At 41.5% G+C, this 23,918-nt stretch overlaps 1 protein-coding gene across 1 annotated transcript in view; it reads left to right on the top strand.

The window, feature by feature from the left end:
- The first annotated feature begins 13,116 nt into the window (after positions 1-13,116).
- L3MBTL3 (L3MBTL histone methyl-lysine binding protein 3) overlaps positions 13,117-23,918 on the top strand; it is a 69,148-nt gene continuing 58,346 nt past the window's right edge. Inside the window, 2 exon segments of the mRNA XM_030448553.1 lie at positions 13,117-13,205; positions 19,829-19,940. Coding sequence (XP_030304413.1) covers positions 13,186-13,205; positions 19,829-19,940 — 132 coding nt within the window. The 5' untranslated portion in view covers positions 13,117-13,185.

Raw genomic sequence — 23,918 nt, 5'->3', positions numbered from 1 at the left:
AGCTATTTGAAAACTATGACTTAGAACAAGATTTCCTATTTTTTCTTGTTGCCATCTAAGGAATAATTGAAGGTAAATTTTGAATCAGTGCAGTGAATGGTGTATCCTGTCAACAGAATTCTTATTTTGCTTACAAGTCAGTTTTTGAAAGATTTCCTTCTAGAAAGTTATAAGTTTAAGACTTCACAAAGCCACAGAGTCCAATAGAAAAAGATGTATGTTGGTGAACCTGTACTCAACAGTTTGATATAATTACTACTATCACTTAGTTCAGTCACTTTGCTTTAATTTACATAGCTTACTTTTTGGTCACAGAGATCTGTCTTTCCTGTGCCAAGTATATGTGAAGCACAGCAATTTTTTTTCCTCTGAACACTCATAATGTTAGAAGTATTTCTACATTCTAAAGTTCCAATGTATAAAAATGCAAAATCCACTAAACTCATGTGGGTTTTACTCCAGAAATCTTGGGTTGCTTTTAGACATGGGCAAAGTTTTCAAAATGGTCTAAATGTTTTTGAGCTGTTCTCACTGACAATTAACGTCCTATTGATTTTTGTGGGCTTTTGGCCAACCAGTCACCGAGTGGGTTCAGAAGTACACTTTTTCTTCTAGCTTTTGATTTTGCCTCATTTCAGAGACTTACAGAATGACCACGCTGTTGCAGTCTCCCAGGGATACATAGAGAATAAGTCAGTTATGTTGTTTGAGAGATCAGTGCCCTGGTGTCTATAGTGATGCCCTTACCTCAAAACATCAGCATTGCTATCTGACACACCACGCACCTGAAATATTGACATGATATCCTGGGATACAGGGACTATCTGATCATAGGTGCTACCTAGAGAAATCATCACTTGTTATGCAGGTTTGATCTTCTCGATCTACTGCAAATTTCTACTGCTGCAGATTTCTTTTTAAATTTGGTCCATGCTGGAATAGAAGCAGAGAAAAAATATTTTGATGTTTCTTCAATAACTAGTGCTAGATGACCTTGTAGTCTTGATTAGTTTTCAGAGAACTGGGCTATACATCTTGGAAGATGCTTTTTCCTCGTCTTGACAAGAGTCAGCTTGAGCCTGGCCAGTTTTACATATCTATCAGGGCAGATTTGCTAACTAGTGTTAAAAAAAAAAATAAAATTGCCCCTTTCTAAGATGTACCTGATCATTTAGGTTTATATCTTGTTGGTTAAGGAATCAGATTTATGTTTTAGAAACACTCTCCCATATATGATAAAATCTACATTAGGGCTAAAAGGAGAAAAATGCAACAAGGTTAGAAATGGGTTTGGTTTTAATCCCCTATTTTCAGTTATTCATTACTTAAAGAAATATTTTAGGGTGAAATTTTCCATGCTTATTCTACTAGAATAACAGGAAGAAAACCAGTATCTGTTAGGAAAGAATTCTTGCCACATTAAAAAATTAAAAATAATGTTTAGATGATACAATTAAGAACTTAAAACAGAAATTGGCATGAAAATATCCATTACTTTGGAGTACATCATCCTCTTACCATCAGGAAAATTAATTCTGAGTTAACAAAGCTTTACAGACTCTCAAGTTGACTTTGAGCATTGGTAATGGTAGTTAAAGAAAGGTGTTCTTATTACATATAATCTAGTGGTTTAAGAACAGATTTTGTCTGTTAAAAGAAGTCTGTGAGGATTGTGAAGTATTAAATATTCACAATTACTGTGTTATGCTTCTAGCTTTTAGCTTTGAAGAGAACTATAACTTAAATTATTTGGAATATACTGTGCCAGCTTGCAGATTTCCAGACTGTGCAAGAGAGGGATGGCAACAGTAGTTGTAAATACACATTACTTTGAATTGCAGCTGAGCACCTACCTTGTCTGTGATACTCATATGCACTTTTCTGTTCCTATAACCATGCCTTGACATATTATCTATTACAGCAGGAGAAGCAGCATGTGCAGTAAGTTTATATAATGCTTCCTATCCTATTCAAATCTGCAGCTGCAGATTCCCTGATGTGTGCAGAACTGTGCTCACTAGAGCCCTATTCTGATCAGTTGTAGTAATGAACACAAAATTGTGCATACTGCGGCCTCTTCCAGAAACAAAAAAAATCTTAATTTTACCTAACATTTTCTGCATGCAGCCACTTCTCCCCACACCATGTCATCTTATATCCACCTTCTGATACAAATGCAGTTCACGATACTCTCAACTGGATATCCATCTTGCCTGATGAATGGCATTACATTAGGAAGGCAAACTGTTCATGTTTTGGCTCACATGCATGTAGACCACCATGCTGCAGAGCTCCACAGATGCTTCCACACATGGCTTTCTTTGTATAAGTCCATTTATATAGGTGCTTTATGCCTTCAGGAAAATATACAACAAATACTATTTTATTAGAATGTGATCCTATTGTTATAGATGTGGGTCAGTCTATTTTTATGTGTGGTTATGTAACTCAATTATTTGTACCCAGCTGAAAGATGGCTTACATTCCATATACAAAATCAACCCTGTTACTTGCAAAAAGATTGTTTTAACATAAACAAATATATAAACAAATTGTAATAATATAGTCTACTATAATTTTAGACTCTCCTTTCTCGCTCAGATATCTTTAGGTAACACCTCTTTTTCACTGGAAGGATGCTCGTAGCTACATCATCTGAGACAGGTGACATCACAAATCCTACAAATGGAAAGTGATCATCATCATGTTGAAGAGTTTTTGCCAAAAGTTTCTGCACTGAGAACTGCAATTCAATTCTACTACATTTGTTCATGTAGTCTATAGTGATAGTCAGATACCTGAATGCATGGTATAGTTAATTAAGAGCAATAAACTCTTAATGCATATGTTTGAATGCCACTGTAAGGATCACTTTTGACTACACTGACTTCATAGAAAACCCTAACTCAGCAGATAAGAGAGATGCCAGAAGTTAGCATTTCAAAGTAGCCCCTGGGTGAGGTTTTGTACAAACAGTACCCTTCCACATCATCATCACTGTGATTACTTCTATGAATAAAGTGAAGAACATGCATGATGCTTTCAGGACAATCAAATATTCATGAAATTACTAGCTACATCTACGCTTGCCCAGATGAGTGATGGGAGAGAAAGAAATTATCTCTTTGTAGCCAGAAAAGTACCTTGTCAGTTTCTAGCCAACAATCCTCAAGTTCTTCTGTGGTTTCTTGAATGCTAAGAAATTTTAAATATTCCCTGGGAATTTGCCAGCATCCTTAAATGAAATATTTGTGCACTGAAATTCTAAAGCTCTTTCAATTTTAACTTAGTTTCTCCAGTTTAAAAATTTGCAGTTTAGCTAAAATAGGGTAGATATGCTTCTCAGTACAGTACTATAATGATTATAAAGATTGTACGGCTAATGCTTCCACGCCACATCATCTTCTTTCTAAAATTTAAGCCACAGTAGATTTTCAGTTTGCAAAGAGTTCCCTGGGGGTAAGAAGCTAAGAGGACTTGATGTGAAGTGTTATGTGATACTTGCCTTAGAACATATGAAAATGAACTAGTTTCAGCAAATGTACCTTTTCTGCAGTTTATTTCCTCTTGAGCACTTATGAGCATGCATCAGTTCTGCTATCACTGCATACTGAAATCAAATCATGTTGTGGCAAACTGTAAATGTAAACCAACACGTGTAGATCCTTCCATGAACAGGCATCCACCTGTGCAGACTACTAACGTATACAGTTCCATACTCAAAGCAAAAAGAGTATCCTGCCTGATTTATTTTGGCAACCAGGAGACCAATTTCTCCATTAAAATGTGTTTGTTGAACCTTGGAATCTATAGCAAGCAGGTACTGCCACCCGTTACTATTGTGCAGAATTATTTTTCTAAGAATACCAGTTCCCACTCGTTGTTATTTTCTAGATAATAAATGAGATTTTGGCAGACTGATTTCCTAGCATGAGGGCTTAGCATGCAGCCTGAAAGTCCAGAATGAAAACTTCCTTTTCCTTAGAGAAGCCACTCTTTACCTTTACATATATCAATTCATGATATGGTATGTAACCAACAAGGCCCACTGTGTTGGCCTCCACAGAGCCTGATGACTCAGGATAGGCAACAATGGAATATGAATTCCTCTGATTCTGAATAATCCATTTATTGTTGGTCTTAGAAACAGGCTCCATTAATATTCTCTGTTGCTTGTCAAAGAGGCAATGCTATTGCTATGTGTCCATGTGACATAGCAGCACTGGAAAAATGTTATAAAGGATGCACTTCTTGTTCTGCAGGGGATGTTGGGCTTAACAGCTAACAGGAGATGCTGTGTCTATTGCTTTAATTGCAGGCGCATTTGGCAGGCCCAGTGGATACCTGTTCTGCTGCAACCCTAAATCTGAATAATCAAGTAAGGGAAACCTCTTAGCAATGTCCAGAAAAGCTTTGTTCAGTGTTTGCTACAGCTTAGCTTAATTTGTTTTCCTTCTGTTGCCTTTAATGATTGGTGTCAGACTTTTGCATTAGTCACATCAAGGAGAAATCTGTTCGCTCAGAGTAAACTCATGCATTATCCCATTTACATCAAACATTTATTGCTTGTTATGTACAATCTCTCTTACATCATCCATACCTTTTTAAAACAAAGTGTTGGAGCACTCTTATTAGATAAAAAAAGGAGTGAAACTAAAGAAAGAAAAGTCTGAGTGCATACTTTGAGTCATCAGATCATATGTTTAGTTGAAGCAGTATCTGGGATTCTTTCCTCTTCATCTACTGCTGGACCAATTTATATTTTACTAGGAATGTCCACATGTGGTTATGAGTCACTAAGTCTGACACATGTAGCTCTAAAATCTGTTCTCTTGCTCTCCAGGAAGAGCAAGTTAGAGCAACTTCTCACCCTGCCATTCTGTCCTAAGGACCTTGGATGGGACTTCCTCCTCCTTTCCCCATACTGCCAGGCTTTGCCTTCCAATCAGACCCACAGGATGAACTCTTTATTCACTTAGAGATACTTTTCACCAACCATTACACTTCTCGAAATTCTAACAGCAAGTATTAAAATAACCCCTTCATTTGTTGCCTATTTCAACAGAATTGTTTTCCACATAAGCAGTGCAGGCTGCAATCCTTTCTCATTCAGCTTCTGCTCCCAAGAGTGATGTTGTTTCTGTGCTGCCTCATCAACTTGTCTTCTTTATGCAAATTTAAAAATACAGCCTTAGCTTTCAGGGTGACTACTAGCTTTTGGATGACATGTCTGGAGTATCCAGCTTGAACATGCTTTCCAATGTAATGCTCTGGTGCAAGGCTGCTGTAATCTTACGCATGGTTGGAGCCAAAGCCTTTTGCAAAGGGAAATGACAGTGGCCCTTATACGCAGCATGGGCCCACACACTTTAGAAAAGAGTGTGAAGGAAAAAAGCTCAACGTCAAAAAGAGCCCTGTGGTGGTTGCCCTCTTCCCCACCTCTATACAAGACATTGCTTATTACTATGCCTTCAAACCTACCATAAATTCCATTTTAAAGACCAAATCTCCTGCTGTTCTAGCTTTGCTTGACACAGGTTCCTTCCCATCTTCCCCCTTTCCTGCCTTTCCCTTTGCACACTTGCTTTGCCCCTTTTCATATCACTTGTCCTCCTCTGTGGTGACTCTCTTTTACTTCTTCCCCACCTTTGCCATCCCACAGACCTTTATTCTTGCAGATTCCTTTTGGCCTATCATCCATTCCAGATCTCACAATCTCTACTGCACCTTTTTACCACTCCTCCCCTACCACTGAAGAAGGTGTCCTCTCCTGCTTCTTTCAACTGATTAAAGCTTTGCCAGTGCTCCAAGCCCTTCCCTAATGCTCCAAATATTCAAGCTTCTAACTTCAGTCTCCTTCTGACTCAAGTCCTCACCAATATTCCCATCAGAGGTCCTAAGTTGCATTTGATCCACTCTTACAAATTACTTTTTCTGCTCTTACATCTGCTTAATCCAGACCAATACTTCCCAAAGTTTTTATGGACAATGCTTTGGATTCACTTTCCACTGACAGTCCCATAGCTTCCATATATTCCTTCAGAGTGAAAACTGCTTCTGGAAATCTTGCAGTCCTGAAACTTTCATGAAATCTTGCATACACTTTCTTTACAATGTCTTGAAGCTCCCGAGTCTAGAAACAAGGTTTCCAAGGCTGCACATAGAGTGAGTGCCTCCAGGTGTGTACTGGGCTAAAACTTGGCTGGAAAATGCTACAGATTCTTTCAAATACTTCCACTCAAGTTTCCGTCCCAGGAAAATAGACTGCTGTATGTCCAAGCCTCACTGTGGTAAGAGGTTGGGATGTGGCCAGGGCATACAATCAGATTCAAAAGTTAGGAAGTATTACAGACTCTCCAGTCTAGTATGGCATCTGAAACAATTATATCGACTTGACAATTATTCTAGGATTTGTAGCCAAAAAAAACCCAAACCAACCAACCAATCAAAATTAAAAAAAAAAAAAACAACAACCCAACCAGCTTATTCTTGTAACTTCTAGAAGCAATATTCTGATGAGTCAACTGTTATGCCTTCACATCTGTGAGGACATTAAGTTCTCTGGAGGGGGAGAGAGAACTGCTGGGGGGAACTGGATCACCATGTGCTACACTTTGCCTTTCTTACTAGACAGGCACACACACCAACTGCCCTCATCCCCAGCTCCTTAGCACTTTTATGTTTCTATTTTCATTGCTTGGAGTTTTACATAGTATCATATACAACATTGCTTATAGCCAGTGATCACCCTCAAGCCCTCATTCATGTCCTGGTTTGGCTTGGAGAAAAACCACAGGGCTGATTGGTGACTATTACTGGTGAGAAAGGTCACACCACGAGCTGCACAGGGTTCTAGAAGAAGGGTCACAAAATGTCACATGCTATTTTTTAGAAATAAGGACATCTTTGAGCTATCTTAGCCTGTATTTCAGAAACCAAGACCCCAGAAGTGCTAAGCAATTTGGTGAATTATATAGACTGATCCTTTTTTTCTTAGTTTATTTTTAGAAATTTGATGAGAAGACATTAAATCACTTGATGGTATAAACCCAATATGCAAACTGAGTCAATAATGTACATTTGTTTCCTCTCATCACCTTAAATGGTATCCAAGAGTTAGGGTTTGGAAGCCATGTATATGGATGTTCGTGCACATGCTTTTAGAAAAATAATCAGTATTTGGCTACAGCACAAACACCTATTCAATGAGTTAAAAGAATTCTCAGAGAGAGAGAGACCAAATTTAGCTACTCAAAAATCTGCCATTAAGCATACTGCCAAAATCATATTAACTGCCATACTTACATACAGAAAACAAGTGTGCAAAATGCTCTGTTTTCGGAATACAGATGGAAATCTAGTGTTAAATAAAATGGCAACAAAACTAATGCTTAAAGAGCATATTTGAATAACGTTTAATCTCTTTTTGGTCAATATTTTTTTATTGACAAAATAATGGGTTTATTATATTATTACACATCATGAGCTGTCACAACATGATTAGGGCAAGGATTGAAGAAGGGAGAGAATAGAAAGTGTCTTTAATAATCTCTCAGGTCCTTTTACTTTAATCAAAGAGATATCAGTTTGAAACCACTGCTTAAATAAAGCAGCTATGCACTTGTTCAAATACTTGGATTTAGTTCTGGCTTTCAATACCTGTCCTTCAAGGAGCTTTTTCACCTGTGTTGTCATTCTGTAAGGGGCTGCACTCTCTCTGACTTCTGCAAGTGAATTAGATGGATTAGTATACAACAGAGGTTTACAAGTTCTGTGTTCCCCTTTAAAATTTTCAAATGGGGCAAAGTCTTTCAAGCATAAATAAACTTATAGGTTGCTATTTGAATTCCTATAAAAGCATCTCCATAATTGGGTATGGTAGACCCTCCCCCAAAACCTCAATGTCATCTGAAGATACAATCAGTACAGGCCAAGTGTCCTAAAGAGTTTTAAATAGCACTAAACTGTATCATTCTTCTGCAGCTAATTTTATGCTGCAATAGAATAATCTAGTTATTTGGCAACTATCTGCATTTTAGTAACATTGGGAAATTATTTTCAGAAAAGCACTGAATGACTTCAGTTACTGTTTATTCTTTGTTTCTGACCCATAAATTGCCTCAACTAAGCATTCACTGGTTAAAAATAGGAGTTTTCTCATCCTTTGCTATTTTTTTGCAACTGTGTTTTAGATGAGTTTAGATGTATGTTATCACTAATTATTATAATTAGGTTAATACTGTTTTCTGTAATTAGTTTCTAATGAACATATGTTCATTGATGAAAACTGCAGTCTAAATGCAATGCCATTTGAGCTGAAGGGGTGTGGGAAATGTTCATCATGAAATACATGTCATGTATTGTGTTTCAGCACCAATCCTACAAGCACTTAGGCATGGGTCCCATTGCACTGCTGTGAGAAAAATTAATTTAAATAAATAGAAACTCTCAAGATAGTATGGAAAAACTAAGTAAAGTAGCATGTGAATTGCTTGAGCATGGGCATAATTTAAGAGAGGAGAGTTGTCAAGTTTGATTCTTTAAAATTGGATACACATTCTTAAGTTAATACTCTAATGAATGGAAGCTGAGACTGAGAAGTTCTTCTGTCATAGGACCACCTCTATCCTGTAGCCAGCGCAATGCTATCCCCACCATGGGGATCTCAACTGCAACACAGTACATATCCATAATAGCAAAAAGGGTTTTTTTGTTCTTATACAGACCACTTTGTTTAGTTATTCTGACTTTGTAGGTGAGCATTTTTTCCATGCATTTATTTCTATTGATATTTAATGGTGATATTTACTCCCAGATATTTATTATTAATTAGTGTATCTTCTCTAAGCAGTTTGGGTCAAACTTGTCACTGTAATTGTAGAAGGAAGTGTATATAAGCATGTAGATTCAATGAAGTTTGGACGTTGATCATCACTGGGTTAACAAAAGATAACTCAAGATTTGGGAATTATTTTAAGAGACAATAAGCCAAACTACTGAAAATTCAAAATTCACACTGTCAGTTTTTGCCCTAAGGACAGGACCAGCTACAGGAAATATTCTGTGGACCAAAAAAAAAAATATTTAGGCTTGGTATAGTTAAGGTTATGTTCTGTGTTGGCTTAGAACTGTGTCTGAAACTATGTATGTATATCTACACACTTTAAAAAGTACCATATATACAGTTGATGGCAATCGTCCGTCCTCCCTCTTCCCCAAATTAGTTAGGCCTCGTGTAGGTCTATTTTGCTTGGTGTTCTTTTGTCTAACAGACCTCTTTGCAGGTGAGGAAGTTGCAGCATGGCCACTCCTGTAGCAGAACAGGGGCCTTCGGTTTTTACTGTTGTCTGAACAAGTGACAGAAAATAACTGCTGTAGATAGTGTTTCTCTTTGTGAACACGGGGTGACGATGGAGGGAATTCAGGCAGGTGGCACATTTAAAACTACTTTTAATTTCTTAGCTGGCTAGGTTTAAGATGAGACGAGGCCCGTGATGAGCATTTTCGTGATGCAGACCCCGTGTTTCTGGAAGGCAGGGGGGTCCTGGCTCCGGGTTGCCCAGTGTCAGACCTTGCCCTCAGGTGCCCGGGGGTGGCTGGAGGGCTGTTCCCCCCAGCCTGCAGCCTGCGGGACAGGCACTTCCACTGCTGGTGCCGAACTGTCCTACCTCTGCCTCAGGTCCCCTGGCTGTGGAGGACGGAGGGAGGGGGCAAGAGCCGCAGAGAGAGCTCTCCCCGGCGCCCACCACCCAGCCTCACCAGCACCTGGCGGGATCGCCGAGGACTAGACAGTCCCCCTCCCCCAAAAAGTTCAAAAGGCATTATTTTTGAAAACGCCCCGAAATAGCGCGCGGCCGCTTGCACAAGTCTCCTTAATATTCCTCCAGCGTCGGCAGTAAATCAGGGCGAGACGATGCACCTCCGACGAGCCGTTGTCGGCGGCTTTCTGGGGTTTTTATTTCTTTTTATTCTTATTTTTTCTTTTTTTTTTTTCTTTTTTTTTTTTTTTTTTTTTTTTTTGTGTGTGTGTGTGTTTGTCGTTGTTGATGTTGGCAAGGGCAAGGTTGGCGCCGGTTGCCGGTGGCCGGCGGCTGGGGCGCAGCGGCAGCTGAAGCGAGGAGGAAGAGGAGCAGCGGCGGCGGCGGTTTCCCCTTTCCCCAGCCCTGGCTCGGCGGGCGCATGCTCACTGGTGCCCGCAGCCCTGGACCATATTTGTCAGGACTACTCGAGAGACGGAGAAAGAGAGAGAATTTTGGGGGGGTAAGGAGCGGCGGGTTCCGATCTAATCCGCAAGCCGTTTAGGGAAGTGCGATGGCAAAGGCTGGTGATGGGTTTTAATTTTCCCCTTAGGTGAGGATGAAAGTTGGGGACAGCGCGAGAGATAAAGGGAGAGACGCACCTCCTCTCCCTCCCTTACGAAACGTATCTGGGGAAGGGGAGGGGGGCTTCTCCCCCACCACCTCGAGCAGAAAGGATGGAAGTTAATGCCGGGGAAAGTGGGCAAGTGACTCGCAAGTGGCTGGGGAGCGGCTGGGGCACCGGGGATCTCACTAAATCATAAGTGTACGAGTGTGAAAGAGGAACAAAAGAAAGAGAGAGGTGCCTGGTATTTCTTTTTCGCTTCCCAAACACACGAAGGGAGTACATGTGTGTGTAAATATATGCGCTATGTATTTATATACATACACAGGCACGCACGCACGTATGTGTATGTACATATATATGTATACGGGGGAGGGAGCTGTGGAAATGGGGGAGGGGGGGGCTTTTTTTCGGGGGGAGGGGGTTCCGAAGGGAGGGGGAAGGGAAGGGGAGAGACATTTTGCAGACTTGCCCCACCAATGAGCTTGTCAGTTGGCTCCATTTAATGACACTTACGGGGCACCGCCGCGCTGTTGGGAACAATGTGATGCGGGTACAGCGGCCGGGCGGGTGAGGGGTGTCGGGGTGTCGGGGGGGGGTGCATGGGTGTGCGTGTGAGCACAGAGAGGGGAAGGGGGGGGGGGGAGAGGAGGGGAGGGAGACGGCTCCCTGCCACCCGACCCCCCCCCCCCCCCCATCCCTAGCCCCGGCTCTTTGTTCACACAGGCTGAAGGACGGGGAGAAGTGCGGGCTGCGAGGGGGCAATGCGCAGCGGAGAGGGGTGCGAAAAAGCCTCGGGTTTTTTGGTCGGAAGCGGCGAGAGGTGGCGGCTGCCGGGATATACCGGTTGAATGTGCCGTGGGTCCCTGTGTGCGAAGGCCTCTTCAGCGCGCAGCGGAGTTTGTATTTTCCGTCGCTCCTGCACTTTGTGTGATTGTGTGCGAGAGATATTTAAAATATAATCATCTCCCAATTTCCGCCATTTTGGGGAAAGTTTGCACACACATACACATAGCAAAAAAAAAAAAAAAAAAAACTCCTAGCAAATTTTTTTTTTTAAAGAGGCGGAAAAAAAAAAAAAAAGTCTTTTGCTCGAGTGCTCAGTTCCTGCCTCTGCGCGGTGCGTGCGCCGCGCTCGCTGCGGCAGACATGTGAGGCGGCGGAGAACGGCCCCTGCCCGCTCCGGGCGGCGAGCGGCGGCGGCGGCGGGGGCCGGCGCCTGTCAGCGCCGCCGGCTCCGCGGGCTGGTTGGGGGGGGTCTCCCGGAGGATGGCCCCCGGCTGTCGGTGTATGTGAGTGCACATACACGTGAGTGCATATTTTGCTGAGGGCGGCGGGGCCGAGAGGGGGGTGGGGAAGAGGACACGGCTTTTCTGTGAAGTTGCGCGCTCTCGCCCCAAGTGCGGCCGAGGTGGGGGAGCGGCCCCCGCGCACACGCCCGTCTCTCCTCCCCGTCTCCGCAGCCGGTGCATATAACAACAGGATATAGGCACACTTGTTCTCGCTAACGTCTGTGAGGAGCTATTTTTTTCGGCGGGGGGAGGGGGAAGCGATTATTTGGGGGGGGGGGGAGGGGGGGGGGGAGGAGAGAAGAGAAGCGGCGGACGACGGGAAGGCGCTCCCGCGGAGCGGCCGCCAGCCCGCGGTCTAGGCTGGGGAGAGGCCGGCAGGGCGCCAGAGCCCGGGGCGGGGGGGTGCCGCGTCGGGGCCGCAGCGAAGCCCGCTGCCCACCTCCATGTTATTTCCCCCCCCCCCCCCTTCTCCGTCGGAGCGGGCGCACACGAGAGCGTGAGAGAAAAAGTTAGAGCGCGGGGCTGGGCTCTGGAGGCTGCGGGGCCGGGCGGGGGCGAGCCCTCCGGGGAGGCGGCGTGTGCCGGCCCCTCCCGCGGGAAAGGGTGACTTCTTCGACGAGGGATGCCCGGAGATCGGTTGCGAGCGGACAGGGAGTAAACCCCCGCAGTTCCGTAGAAAAAAACCTGAAAGATCGCTTCCCTCCTCCTCCTCCGCGCTGGGGGAGGGGAGGAGGGAGGAGAAGGTAACATTTTTTTTCCTATTTTTTTCTTTCCACTCGTAGACAGCCTCCTTTTCCCGGATCTCTGTCTCGGGGGCTAGAGGGGGGGTGGGGGGAAAAATAACAAAAAAAAGTAAAGGACCCGGTAAACAAGCGGAGTCCCTCTCGTTGTGCAACTTCCTCAGGAACACTTTAACACCCAGTTCCTCTCCCACCCCCGCCCGCACCGCGCTCGCCCCCGCGTCGGGGCAGGGGGGCACTCGTTCCCCGTTGGGTTTAATTGCCCCGGGCGGAGGGAAAGAAAAGAGGCGAATTCAGGAGGGAAACGGAGCAACTTGAGAACCGCTTTCACTGAGCTTTCCTCCCGTGGAGCCGGTCGGGACGGGCGGGCGCTTTTGTCTCGGTGGTTTTTGCTCGAGCCTGGGGAAGACGCGGACCTGAGCCCGGGTTTTCTCCAGAAAGTTTCAAGTGCAGCAAAAACACGCCGCAAAACTGGCCAAGGAGGGACCTCTGGTGGTAGGCCCCGCGCCGGCTGCCGACTCCGGGGAGCGGCGGCCGCGCCCGCCGGCCCTCGCCGCCGCGTTCTGGCCGCCGCGCTGCTTCGCTCCGCCGGGCAGGCGTGAGGGGCGGCTCCGAGGACGGCCGCTGCCGGGGTCCACCGGCTCCCAGCCCCGCTGGCACGGGGTGCCGTGCCCACGGTCTGCCTGAGAAGCGGCCGGGGCGCTCCCCGCGGCCGTGTCACTTGTCCCACCCCGGAGCGCGGTGTGAGCGCCAGCGAGTAAAGACGCTGTGCCGGAAAAGAGGCCCAGGAGATGCGGCAGCCTCCTGGGCGGTGAGGGCCACAGCCCCTTCCATTTCTTTTCATTACCTGTGCTTAATGGCATGGGCTGTGTAAGCTTTACAGTGAAAAGTAGCGTGAGTTGTGTTTTCAGTGCTGTTGAATATGCAATGTATTCAGTATTATATTTTACTTTTAAATTTCCCTTGTGTAGTTGAGTGTTACTGTGTTGGCCGTTTTTCACTCGTTTCTGCCCATAAATAGTGGGACGCTTAGTTGCGGGTGATAAAATTCAGGTGGTGAGTGAGTGTAAAGGAAACTCAAGATACAAAAGCTACGGTGTATATCGTTTTAGGAAACAGTCTCAATTTGGGTGCTTTTTACCAAAACCGTTACCATGTTCCCAGAAGTTGGTGATGAACATCTGTAAGAGACAAACTTCCTCAAACCAGCATCTGAAGGGAGTAGAGCACTCTACCTGAGTCCAGGTGGTGCTGGGTACACCTATTTTTTTTCCTGGTGTGACTTCAGTGGCTTTGGTTGTGGTCCATTTGGTCTTGTCATGAATGTGGTGCTCTAATGAAAGTGGCTGAAGAAATCTTCTTGGATGTTTTTTTGTTGTCATCTGGGCAGTTGCACTGGACTCTGGTTTTGTTCATTGTGTTATGTGTTTCGCTTTGAGTTCAATAAGTTTTTCTAGACTTTTGCTTTAAAAGGTCCTAAGAACTTAAGAAAATAGTTACGTGATGAGTCTGTTTCCTCTGACTTGTTCAGCTTTATTGGGCATTGACTGTCCTGTGAAAAGAGGTGGTTGACTTTCTGTGAATTATTTCATCTATTCTTTGGGTTTCTTAATACTACTGGTAAGTGGGAAGATGGATTGTGAGTGATGGGTGTGAGGCAAAAGTGATTACCTGGTATAGGCTTGCTGAAGAAAGTGATCCCATGTGAGTAGTAGCTGCTTAGTGCTCTGCTCCATCAGTAGGACTGCTGGTCACACTGGGAGACAGGAGCTCTTTATGAACTGGAAAGAAGGGAATATAGGAGCTAGAAAGAGGTGAATTAATTCACCTCATGGAAGAGCTCATGGAATCTGCTAAGAACCAGCAGAAGAAGAAGGCAAGAGTCAGACAAAAGAAGTGTTCAGTTGTATATTGAATTAATTTGGGGTAAGAAATAACAATTTGAAATAGGTCAAGTGATGCTCAGGATGAAGATTAGGTGTGTTACAGTTCTTTTCAAGGACATATCTGCACAGGAGAAGGAAGGAGGCACAAATAAAGGCAGAAGTTTTCTGTAACTTTCTGTGTCTAGTTCAAGGAATTGAGATAAATTAAGAAATAGGATTTCAGAGTTGTCTTATTATCTGAGTAGGTTAAACTTCCACTCAGAATTGCACAGATATAAGAGAAATAAAGTAATGAAAACACTACAGAGGAAATACCTTTTTGTCATGAAGTACAGGTTCTTTAGAAACAAGATGAAAGTCGTCACTGGTGAGTTTTATTACATGATGAGGTAGCTATGGTATTAGGTAACTATTGCTGGTGCAGTGGTCTGTGGTCAGATTCTTTCTGTGAGGAAAAAGATTTTAAGACAACGTATTGGGAAGTAAGAACAAACATAACACAGTATCCCTGGAGGATCTAGAGGGCAGAAGAGTAGCAATAGATAAAATAAGAGGAAATAATGCTAAAGGCACATCATCAATAGGAAATCTGGCCCATTTTCTGTTACAAGTGTTAAGAATGACAAAGATCTCTAAGCTATGATCCCTTTGTGAATATATGTGTAAGTTAGAGGTCTCATTTTTAAAGTAACTTACTTGTAATAAACTTCATGGGCAACAGGCAAAATAGTGACGTTTATTCAAAACAGCTCTTCAGTACACAGAATAGAAACATGGCAGTACTAGTAAAGTAGTTCCTAAACAAAAAAAAAATTGGATTTTTAAGAAAATGGGTAATCTGCAGATGCTTCTTTTAATGAAACAATAAAATAATTGAACCATTAAATAGATACAAACCAAAGGATATATTAAAATGTGGTGGATAGCCTCAAAGCATTTTACCATTTCCTGCAGTGTGCCTGTTGTGGTCGTTTTTCTGTAAGTGAACAGTCAGTTACAAAAAGATGAAGGATGAGAAAGAGACAAGCATGGAGTTCACCCAACTCAAAGATAAGATCGAGAGGAGAAAAGCAGGGCACACCCAGCTGGGTTTGAAGTCAGTTGGCTTTGTTTTTGATGTCATTATGAAGCCAGGTTAATACAAAGTTTGTCTGAAATGGACGAAGGGGTAGCTGTTCTGCATGGCTTTGGTGGTGTGACACATCATCCCTGGTGATACTCACATTCTTACATGTCAAATAAAGTAGAAACTGATTATCCACTTTTCCCCTGGTGTCTGGAAGTTACTGTATTTGCAGCTCTGACACACTGAGTTGTCCCCTTCTGATCGGCTTCATTTTCCTGATTAACTCTGTAGGTAAAATGTCCCAGCTGCCCATGGGTGCTACACCAAGTAGCTTCCTCCTTGGCGAGGCCCAAAATAACCAATAACCATCTACAGTATTAGGACAGAAAACTCAACCTGTTGCCTTTGTTTCTGAACATCTATCAGTGCTGGTGTAATCCATCTCTGAGGAGAAGAGGGACCATGGCTTGACTCCATAAGGTCATTGCCTCCCTTGGGACTTCTGTTTGGTCCTTGGAACATAAAACTTGGTGCTGCTTACTGAGACCTCTGGATCCACGTGCCCAGCTTTACCTCTGCTCACAGGAGCTGTTGGCTGGGGAGAGCACCAGCATGAGGCAAATCTGCTAGGTTATCATGTCACAGTGGCTACAGAAATCCTCAAAAGTAAAAACAAAAATACACAGGTATGTATAAAACGAAGTCACAGACTATCACAGACAGGTTATGTCTATCTGGTAGTGCTGGCTTGTGTCTTTATTGCTGAAATCCCTCCTGCCCAGTGACTTGATACTCAGTTGACCCCACTGGTTAGGAATTGTGTGGACATTTCACAGGTGGCATCTTAGATTTTAAAATTTGGGTAGGTGTCGGGTAGCTTTTTTAAACACTGATTGAAAGAAAGAATTCTTTTACTACTTTCTGAGGTATTCAGTACAAAACCTTATAATTATTTCAAAAACTACTTGTAAGTTTAATTGGTGTATTCTCTCTTCTTTCTTTGCTTTACATCTTTAGAGAGCCTTTCACCAAGACGAAACTCTCATTTTTAGTAATGTTATTCTCATTGTCTCCTCTGTGAGGTACTCATTTATCATTGAACCAGCTGGTAAAAATGAAGGTTTTTCTAACAGGATGAATCTAATCCTATGTTATATACTTGCTTATTTTAATGAATTAATTACATATATGTAAAACTAAGTTAATATTGAAATATTAAATGCAGCGCACTCCTCTGTAAGTGTTACATCTTACAGCTGTGAAGACTTAGAGATACAGTTACATCCCTAATAGTAAGTTTTGGAGATGGTTTTGGAAGATGACTGTTCCAAAGTCTTACTATTACATCCTTTCCTTCATGCCAGATAGCATCCAGTGACAGGCACAGTACTGTAGTTACTTTGCCCTATATTGATCTAATATTTTTGCTATTCTTTTATTACTACAACATAAATGCACATAAAATCATTAGAGAAGGAGTTATACTACATCACAGCTTTAAAAATGAAAATTAGTAGGTAAGGCACTCTGTAAGTTTTTTTGTTCTGTGATTTAGATGTCCATGTTTCAGTGATTTCATTCTTTTTTAGTACCTCATTGCAGTAACAATTTAATTGATCTCCATTTCCCTCCTTACAATCATTAGTTGAGGGATATAGCTCTATCTTTTATCTGTTCAAAGTCAGCAAAGCTGTAAATATATTTTCTTAACTGTAATTTTTTTTGGTAAATTAATTTCTATCTGTATTGCTCTCTGACCTTTTCATCCTCACCAAGAACATTTCTAAAGGCTGCAGAATGTGAAAGAATAGATTATTCCTTTGATGTTGAGTTAATTGTAAAAGGAAAACAATAATTAATGCCTTAACAAACACTGGAATGTATCTTATTGCTGATTGTGCCTGAAAAAAACCTTGTTAGGTGCAATTAAGTTAAAAATTGTATGTTTTCTTGAAAGAAAAATGCCCTGAACCTTTCTGTTACTTGTTTTCTTTTTTTTATCCTTGCACAGTTTACATCCCATCTAAGTAGTCTAGGGTCTACAGTGCTTTCTCCAACTAGTTTGTTACAGAATGTGTCTGTAATGAGAATGGCACTGTCAGAGACAGCAGCATCTGATGGAGCTGGCTGGGTGGTGACTGCTCCTCACTTGGTGGGACAGCAGCCACTGCTAGAAAGCATTTCCCTGTAGCCTCCCTCTGCCCGTCTTCTGTTGTGTCTTCGGCAGAAATCATTGGAACATGTTTCCTACAACAAATAAACCACAGGAGGGTTGAGGAAAGTGTCCTCTAACTAGGGTGATAGTTTAAGATTGCTTAGAAACTTCATTTAGTACAAAACAGCTTTGTGTTTGCTTAGCCGAGCTAATCACAGGGAACTTACTACACTGATATGTTTAAACCAGCATATTTCATGTCCTTAAAATTTCATGGGTTTCTGGGTAGGTCCAGTTTTTCAGTGACTCCTTAGCAGCTTGGGTGTTGTGTCCTTCAGAGGAGGCCTGCATCTCAGTTTGATATAAGCTGCTTTGAGCTACTCAACTGTGGTGGGGAAGGCTGAGTGGTAAGCTTGAGCTCAGTGATGTTCCAAGCTCTTAGGTCCAATAGAAATTGTCCAAGTTGTATTGCAGAAGTTGCCCTGAGGAAGGGTATTGGATTTTGCCTGGAAGAAATTTTAAATTATAAGGTCTGTGGCTTTGGGGAGTTTTCCAGTTTGCACTGAATTTCTTTAGATTTATTGATATATTTTAAAATGAATTTTTGTGCACTGATGTTTCACTGGTTTTCAGTACCATCTGACAGAGGATTACTGAACTTAGAGGTAGAATATAAGCTTTGAATCATGTGGTGATTCTTACTTCAAACTTGTCATGTGAAACACGTGAAGTTCTCTCAAAGAGCCTTCTGCGAACCGTAACTGTGCTGAGAGGTCAGGGGGAGTAAAGAAGCTCTCACCCTAAGCAGTGGTTACTGTCTGAGGTCTGGCTGCTGTCATCTTGTTGACTCTGTGCAATGCCTTAAGTGTAAGAAAAGTAGTCATGGAGTAAGGTGTTGTTTGGGGTTTTAAAGAATTCTGCTTGAAATAAGGAGGAAACCAAGGAGAAATGCAGGGATGTCACATTGTGGACCCAAAACCAGAGTAGTATCTGTGAGTAGTGGTGGTGTTACAGTGATCCGTAGATTTTTTTCTGTGCATATTTTTCTGTTATTTGTCAGTGAACAAGTATCACTCATTCTTTTTTGATGGAATTCCAGATTTTGGGCACATTCCATATTTTCAGAGAGTATTAACAAATATCTACAGATTTTGTGAGTGGGACCCTGGTTAGAAATTAGATTTCAGAAAGCAAGATCAAGCACTGAGGAAGCTTTACCTATTTAATTTTCAAATACTGATACTTGCAGCAAAGGTTTGCAGTCTGCAGGTGGAGTATGAAACTTTTTGCTTATATGAGTAATACAAATCTTAGAGTTTGTTAAAAAGTTCAGCAAGTGTCAATTTCATAAGGGATGAGCTTTTCTAATAGTTCACAAGTGGCAGACAGCTAATTTTGCCCTGAATTGTTTCAGTTACTAGGTATAGTGTAAAAGTTCTTTAGAAGAAAATTAATGAGTCAGATTTCACATTGAACAAATAGTAAATTGAGTACCAGACTAGAGTTTTATAGATGATTAGGTCTGTAAGAAGTGGTAAGGAAGAAGCTGGTGGTGGTCCAAAGCCAGGAGTCAGTGTCAAGGGTTGTATACTTCTATTGCTTGTATAAATTATTAGTGATTAACTCTTACCACAGAAGACCATGTCCAAGTCCACTGTACTTGAAGATACTCTTTCCTCTCCTTTCACTGTTTTGAAACAGAAGGATCCATTAAAAAAAGAAGTCTTGCAAAGGAGTAGTTTTCTCTGGTGCGTGTGTGCTTTTCAACATGTAAATAAATTTTTAAAATGCAAATCAAAATGCAGTGAAACTCAGTGGAAGCCAACAAGGAATATTTGGGTGTCTTGAGTCAGAGACTGAAAATGAGAGTTTTAAATTAATTTTGAAATTTAAATGGGAACCTGGGTGTAGCATTCACATCAGCATGTTGTTGGATATTAAGGAAAAGCAGTTCTGTTAATCAGTGCTTAATGTATTTATTATAGGAATGCACTCATATCTTGCCTTCCTCAGACAGCTGTTTTCTTAGGAGTACTTGAGGTATGTTTTGTCTGTGGCATTTTATTTGCCTTTTGAAATTGTTCAATTATGTGCAATGCAGCCTCATTTGTAGCCTCCTAGTGTACAAAGCAGGTATTGTTTTTTCAGATTTTCAAAAGATTTCTCCTTGTTTTTATTACACTGGTGTATACTATCAGCATTGTCATCAGTTGTCTACATTGCCAATGTGCTGAGACAAGCATTTGATACTCATCTGTAAAGTGCATTTGAAAAGCATTAAACCACTTGTAGTATTTTCAGATAATTTGTTTGTTTCTTTGTTGTAGTACATGCATCATGAATGAATCTGCCTCTAGTGGAAATGGTCAAGAGTTTGATGTGTTTAGTGCTATGGACTGGAAGGATGGCATAGGTACCTTGCCAGGAAGTGACCTAAAGGTAAGATATGTGGGTTTTTTTCAGTAATTTAAATAAAAATTGTAAATGTGAAAAGAACACATTTCACAAGCTTGGGTGTAGGTATCTGCTTTTATGAATAAAACATGAATCTGTAGCTCTGAGTTAAGAGACTGTAGCCTGTTAGCTTTTAGCTCTGGAGTTTCTTGATTCAGTTTCTGGTGCTGGCACAGACAGCCGTCATCCCTGTAGGAAGGCATAAATTAGCACTGCCTCTCTGTGTAGACAGAAGTAATCAAGTGAACAAAATCAAAAACAAATCTCAAAAGTTAAGCACAAAAATTCAGTCCACTTAGAGCATTGCATTACCGTGTCACCAAGTATCTTTGTACTGTCACTGATGCTCACGGTCTCATGTTTGTAATTCTTTTTATTTCTAAAAAGTTTTTTTTGCTGTGCTTTTGCCATGTGGGTGCCTAGAAAAATGAATAAATTGAGTGCTTCTGAGCCTGGTATGGTTTGGAAATTTGAACGATTTTGTAGTAGTATATTTAATTACATTTTTCACACCAATTGTGTTTACAGAAATACATAATAACTATTTTAGAATATTTTACGCATTTTTTCCAAAATATTTTATGAATTTTTTTAATCTGGTACTTTTTACTATGTTGTCAGAAGATGTCCTCTCCTGCATTAGCTCAAATCATAGTTTCAATATTAGAGACTTTATTGTTCTAATTGTACCTATTACCTGTTGAACATAATTGATATTTTCAGAACATTCCATGTACACTAAGTGTGATGAGATCTTCTCATAGTTTATTTTTTAAAAGGCATCACAGTAGAACATGCCTGGTAGAATTTTTGTTGTTGAAGCTAAGAGTCAAAAATGTTTGAAATTCAGGACATACATTCAGTGTGGGTGTTTTTGTGTTGTCTTTTTGTGTTCTTTAAAATTGCAGAACCATGGAATAGATTCACAGAATAAATTTAAGTGGAAAGAACCTCAGGACACCATCTCTGAGCATCTCAGACCTCAGGCTGACTTAGATCAGGTTGCTCAGGGCCTTGTTCCCTATGAATTTGGTTATCTCCAAAGCTGGAGATAACCAAATCTGTCTGGACAACCTGTTTCAGCTTTTGACAGCCCTCATAGTAATTTTTTTCCTTTTATGGATTCTTTGTTGAAATTTCCCCTTTTGCAGCTTGTGCCTGTTGCCTCTTCACCTTGCACTGTGCACATCTTGGAAAGAAACCTGGCTCCATTGTGTCTATATCCTCTGATTACATACTGGAAGACAGCAGTATGTTAATGTTCTTTCTCCTGTTTTTAAGACTGAGCAAACAAATTAACTCAGCTTTTCCATGAACATCATCTGCTACAGCCCCCACTTGTTCTGTTGGACTTGCTCCAGGATGGCAATGTCTGTCTTGTACTGGACCCAGTAGTCTGCACATGGTCTCATAAGTATTGAATAGAGGGGAATAATCAGTTCCTTTGACCTGCTGGCTGCCCTCTTGCTAAAGCATCCCTGGGTGTTTGGGGCCACCTTTGAATAGCAAAATTGGGGCAAATTGCTGATTCATGTTTAACTTGTAGGTCGTCTTCTGCAAAGCTGTTTTCAGTCAGCACCTTGGGCTGTCCCTGTTCATGCAGCTGTTCCATTCCAGGTGCAGGGCTGTGCACATGATTTTGTAGACCTTCATGAGATATTGTTAGTCCATTTCTTCAGCATGTTGAGGTCTTTGTGAATAGCAGCTCCAATTTGGTAACTTGCTTTTGCTGCCTGTACACATATAGAAGCCTTTGCTTCTACCATTTGATGTTTTTTTCTCCAGCTGAGCTTGCTTTTTATAATTCTATAACTGTACATTGTAGCAATATAACTTTATGCCTTCTCTATATAACATTTTGTTCCACCTTCTGATTACTTTCTTTTCCATTTGAACTAAGTCAGGAGCCCCTAGTTCATTCATGATGTCCTTCATCCACATTTGCTTAACTTCTTGCACGCTGGCATGCATCATTCTCCTGGTGTAAGTTCCCTGGAGATACCCAGACTTCCTGAGCCCATTTATCCTTTAAAGCAGTCTCCTGTATGATCCTGCCAAGCAGATCTCTGAGTGAGCTGAAATCTGCCTCTTTTGAAGTCCAGTGCTACTATTTCATTATTTGATTTCTCACTTCTTTCAGGATTTTATACTTCACTGTCATATGGTTGCTGTTTCCAAGGCTGTCATCAGCCTCCACACCCCTGACCAGTTCTGTGTTTTTTTAAAAAGTCCAGGCTTTTGAAATTCCTTTAAGTTCTAGTAAGTAACATTATGTGAAAGGCAAACATGCTTGAGAAATACAGAAGGGAAAAATGCTGGAAAATACAATGTCATATAAATTACTGGTATGTTCTTTGTTCAGTTCTAGTTACCCTGTGCCAAGAGAAACAAAACTTATGCAAAGGTGGGGTCATTAATTAGTAGAGGAATGGGAAAACTTGCATAGAAAGTGAGGGAAAGGACTGGGAGATATAGCTGAGGGTAGCTAGAAGAAAGCAGGTAAAAAGTTTCTTAACTATGTCCTATTCATGAAAGCATGAACTTGATTTTAAGTTTTTTTTACTGGGTTTTTTACTTTTTAATTTTTTATATTTGAAAACAAACAAGTGTCTCATTTTTTTTTAGGTAGCTATTCTTTCTTTGTTCCAGGCATTAGGGAATACAGTCAGAGATGCAGTGGTAATCACAGAATCACAGAATGTTGGGGATTGAAAGGGACCTTGAAAAATCATAGGTTCCAGCCCCCCTGCCAGAGCAGGATAACCCAGTGTAGGTCACAGGAATGTGTCTGAGCAGGTTTTTAATGTCTCCAGGGAAGGAGTCTTCACAACCTCACTGGTCACCCTCACAGTGGAAATGCTTTTCTTTGTGTTTACATGGAACCTTCTGTGTTCCGTCTTGCACACATCACCCCTTGTCCTGTCACTGGACATCACTGAGAAGAACCTGGCTCTGTCCTCTTGACACTTGTCCTTTACATATTTATAGATGTTAATGAGGCTACCCCTCAGTCTCCTCCAAGCTAAAGGCCCAGCTCCCTCAGCCTTTCCTCATAAGGAAGATGTTCCACTCGACCATCTTTATGGCTCTGCACTGCACTCTTTCAAGTTCTTCCCTGTCCCTGATGATGAAAGATACAGAGAAAATTGGCCAGGCAGCTCATTCTGTTTGTTTAAATACAAAATCAAGGAGTTACTGTATGGAAGTGAAACAGAGCCATTTTATCAGAGACTGAATGGGCAATATTTTCTAGCAATGCACAATTAGCCTGTGGAGTTGACTGAACCAGGGAGCATCAAGACTCAATGAAAGATTAAGCATTTCTATAGGTACCAAAACAATTTGAGCTGTTGAGTAGTAAGGACTTTTAAGCTTTTGAGGTAATTGTATGAACTCATTTTTCAGGACTGCTTCTAAATCTGATGGTTAAAAAGGTGACTAATACTTGGAATTCTAAATGTGATTGTGGAAGGTACATTCGTTGTGAAATTCTTAGAATAGGGTTAATGTTGATGGTTTACCTAAACTGTCCTGATAATGGAGCATTTTAATACTGTGTCCTGAACCTAAAGAAAATCACCTTACACAGCAGTTACTTCTTGTAAGCTTGCCTCTGTCTTTCAAAAATTGTAATAGACCTGTTCTACTAAAGATACCAAAACATTGCCATATATTTACATTCAAATGCAATTGGAAAATCCTGTGAAGACACTGTAGTGGCAGGATGCACATATCCAAGGATTATGTTTTTACAGCATGATAATAGGTTAGAGTGCCTGCGTTCTTACAATAAATAATAAGCAGTATCTGAACTATTCATTGCAGACAATGTATTACTCACATTCTCAGATTTAGTCTTTTTCTTTGCATAAAATGTTGGGGAAAATTGTCTTTGAACAATCAGATTTGGTAAACTGTATTGTATGAGCATATTTTAAGTTAAACATACACCAAAACATTGAA

This window comes from Calypte anna, chromosome 3 (genome assembly GCF_003957555.1).
Source record: "Calypte anna isolate BGI_N300 chromosome 3, bCalAnn1_v1.p, whole genome shotgun sequence".
NCBI classification, from domain to species: domain Eukaryota; kingdom Metazoa; phylum Chordata; class Aves; order Apodiformes; family Trochilidae; genus Calypte; species Calypte anna.
This window is presented reverse-complemented; position numbering and strand designations above follow the sequence as displayed.